Here is a 3,163-nt window from a genome sequence, read left to right as displayed (position 1 = left end):
CATCATCCCACAGCATCTGGTAGGAAAATTGGAACACCTGGGCTTCAACACCCCCCTTCGCAACTGGCTGCTAGACTTCCTCACCAACAGACCTCAGTCAGTCCGGGTCGGACAGAACACCTCTGATGTCATCACCCTCAGCACAGGCTCCCTTCAGGGCTGCGTCCTGAGCCCCCTGCTGTGCACCCTGATGACACACGACTGCGTCCTCAGGTTCACCACCAATCACATCGTGAAGTCAGCAGACGACACAACGGTGGTGGGGCTCATCAGAGACAACAACGACCTGGACTACAGAGAGGAGGTGGAGCAGCTGGTGGGCTGGTGCAGAGAAAACAGCCTGATCCTGAATGAGGACTTCAGGAAAAAACAGCCTCACCACGCTCCACTGATCATCAACAGCTCAGCTGTGGAGGTGGTCAGCACCACCAAATTCCTGGGGGTCCACATCACAGAAGACCTCACCTGGACTATGAACACTACGGCACTGGTCAAGAGGGCACAGAAGCGCTTGTACTTACAGCGGAGGATGAGGAGAGCCCACCTGCCCCCACCCATCATGAGGACGTTCTACAGGAGCACCATAGAGAGCATTCTGACAAGCTGTCTCTCTGTGTGGTGTGGAGGCTGCACCGCCTCCGATTGGAAGAACGTGAGGAGAGTGGTGAGGACAGCAGAGAGGATCATAGGGGCTCCTCTTCCCACCATTCAGGACATTTCATCTCAGCGCTGCATGTCCCGTGCCCGTAACATCATCAATGACCCATCACACCCCCACCATGGACTGTTCTCCCTGCTGCCCTCTGGGAAGAGGTTTGCAGCATCCGCTGCAGGTCCACCAGGTTCTGCAACAGCTTTTTCCCTGCTGTCATCAGACTGTTGAACACTAGAACTGTTGAGCTCTAAACTGAACTCTGCATCACACATTCACAGAACTGTACTTTATGACACTACGGACCTCTATCTTGCACTATCTCGCACTACCAACTTTACTGAACTTGTATAAACCCTTTAAATAGAAGTTTAATACATGGTTTAGCATTCCTCTGCACACTCTTGAATACTGTTTTGCCTACTTGCACTATTGCATAATTATCACTGCTGCACTTTATACTTATTTTTAATATATATATATATATATATATATAGTATATGTATATATATATATTTTCATAGGATATGTTACTTCTATTCAACTGCAATATCACTACTTTGTTGTAAGACGTATGCAACGGAATTTCGTTTTGTATGCACCATGTGCAGACAAGATGACAATAAAGTTTGTCTAAGTCTAAGTCTAAGTCATGTCAGGTCAGCTGTCTGGAGAGAGAGAGAAGTCAGGACCTGCGGGCGGAGCACCACCGTGCCACCGCCGCCATGACGGAACTCAAAAGCAAACTCCATGAGGAGAAGCAGAAAGAGTTAGCCATTACCAGGGAGACATTACTGCGGCAGCATGAAATGGAGCTGATGAGAGTGATCAAAATCAAAGATGGAGAGATCCAGCGACTGAATGCCTTGGTCCTCAGCCTGAGGGACGGCTCCATGGACAAGGTGATCCGCTCTATCCGTGTCTGACTATCCGCACGCCACGTCGGGCTTCGATGCGGCCGCTACCGTATTGTGTAGCTTGTCCCCAGTAAGCGTCGCGGCGCTCCGTTGCGGTCTCAACGGCCCGGTGTGGCGCAATGTCTGCTCAGGTGAGGAGGGGGGGCGCTTTGCTGGCGGAGGTGGAGGAGACGCGGCGGTGTCGGGAGACCGAGCGGTGTCGCCTCCACCAGGAGCGCGGAAGAAGCCCTGGCAGCGGCCCAGCAGGCCTGGCAGTCCCGAGCGGCCGAGCTCCGATCGGCTCATCACCAGCATCGGGAGGAGCTGAGCCGAACCAAGAGAGACTGCGAGAGGGAGATCCGCCGACTGGTAGGACTGATCAGATGCGCGGTGCGTGGCTATGTTCCCAATTTCGTTGTATACCTGCAGTGCAATGACACCTAAGGCATTCTATTCTATTCTATTTCACAAGAAGAAAATGTCCGGTTGCTCGCTTCGCTTTTGTCACAGCAAAGGTGTTCCAGTCGATTCAAGAAAAAAAATTGGCCGGTTGCTCTCTTTGTTTTTGTCACAATTCTGGCAAATGAGTTTGCCCGCCTGCCTGAGCGCTCCCCGTTTGTACATCCAGACGGATGAGATCAAGCTGAAAGACAGAGCGGTTAGTGTTTTGGATGAAGCCCTGGGGCCGGCCACGTCCACCGCCTTCAGCTGCAGACTCAGGCTGCCGAGCAGCAGATCGCTGCCCTGAGGGATTCCCAAAGGGCGGGCCTAAACTACCCTGGAAGTGGGGTCAACGCCGCTACTAGCAATCCTCTTCATTGCGTAAGCCACCTCATTACACACTTGCAGTACGCATGACTTAGTTCGTTGCTGGAGGAAGGTAGCACAAAAACAGTTTTGAACTTTGAACGAGTGCTTGTGTGTGTGTGTTGCGGGGCGTTTTCAGTCTCAGGAGGATCGGGACACGCGACGGTTTCATCTGAAAATCGCTGAGCTCAGCGCAGTCATCAGGAACCTGGAGGATCGAAACGCCCTGCTTTCTGAAGAGCGCAATGAACTGGTAATTTATTGACGGCACGCTTGAAGGTTTGCGCTACGTTTGATGCGCGCCATCCAGCGAGGCACCCATTGCGCTTGCTTATTAGTTGAGCGGCGCGTCGAGTCGGTTGCCTGGTAGATGTCTTTTATTGGGAGCCAAAGCCACGATTCCGTTCAAACCGATGCAAAAGGAATGGATACGTTCTGGCCCGCGTGTTGTGCGTCTTTCACATCCCGCACTTCATGCTTGCAGCTAAAGCGACTGAGAGAAACAGAAAGCCAGTTTCTGCCACTCCTGTACAAAAACAAACGCCTGAGCAGGAAGAATGAAGAACTCTCGCTGGTGCTGTGTCGCCTTGAAAACAAAGTGCGCTTTGTCACCCAGGAGAACGAGGAGATGGCAAGCTTGGTAAGTCGACGCGGACAACGGCGGCGTGCCAACAGAGTCCACTGCATTTGTGTTCCACAGAGAAGGCCTAGTTCGCTCAATGACCTGGACCGCGGTTGCGGCCAGCAGGACGGTGAAATGGAGTTCCTTCAAGTTGTGGAGCAGCGGCACATCATCGACGACTTGTCC

At 52.5% G+C, this 3,163-nt stretch overlaps 1 protein-coding gene across 1 annotated transcript; it reads left to right on the top strand.

Annotated features, from left to right (window-relative positions):
• The first annotated feature begins 1,320 nt into the window (after positions 1 to 1,320).
• On the top strand, positions 1,321 to 2,608 carry LOC148390126 (janus kinase and microtubule-interacting protein 2-like). Its single transcript, XM_088392665.1, has 4 exons — positions 1,321 to 1,554; positions 1,701 to 1,917; positions 2,177 to 2,370; positions 2,495 to 2,608. The coding sequence occupies exons 1-3, from the start codon at positions 1,378 to 1,380 to the stop codon at positions 2,182 to 2,184; spliced, it is 402 nt and encodes a 133-aa protein (XP_088248791.1). The 5' UTR covers positions 1,321 to 1,377; the 3' UTR covers positions 2,185 to 2,370; positions 2,495 to 2,608.
• Positions 2,609 to 3,163: the final 555 nt, after the last annotated feature.

Source organism: Syngnathus floridae, chromosome 12 (genome assembly GCF_059516105.1).
Source record: "Syngnathus floridae isolate MCC-2025c chromosome 12, RoL_Sflo_1.0, whole genome shotgun sequence".
NCBI lineage: Eukaryota > Metazoa > Chordata > Actinopteri > Syngnathiformes > Syngnathidae > Syngnathus > Syngnathus floridae.
This window is presented reverse-complemented; position numbering and strand designations above follow the sequence as displayed.

What these genes read in the sequence shown, in the direction of transcription:
- LOC148390126 (XM_088392665.1), top strand. Translation starts at nt 1,378, where the DNA reads ATGACGGAACTCAAAAGCAAACTCCATGAGGAGAAGCAGAAAGAGTTA. An exon ending in GGGACGGCTCCATGGACAAG is followed by an intron (nt 1,555 to 1,700) that starts GTGATCCGCTCT and finishes ATGTCTGCTCAG; the next exon opens with GTGAGGAGGGGGGGCGCTTT.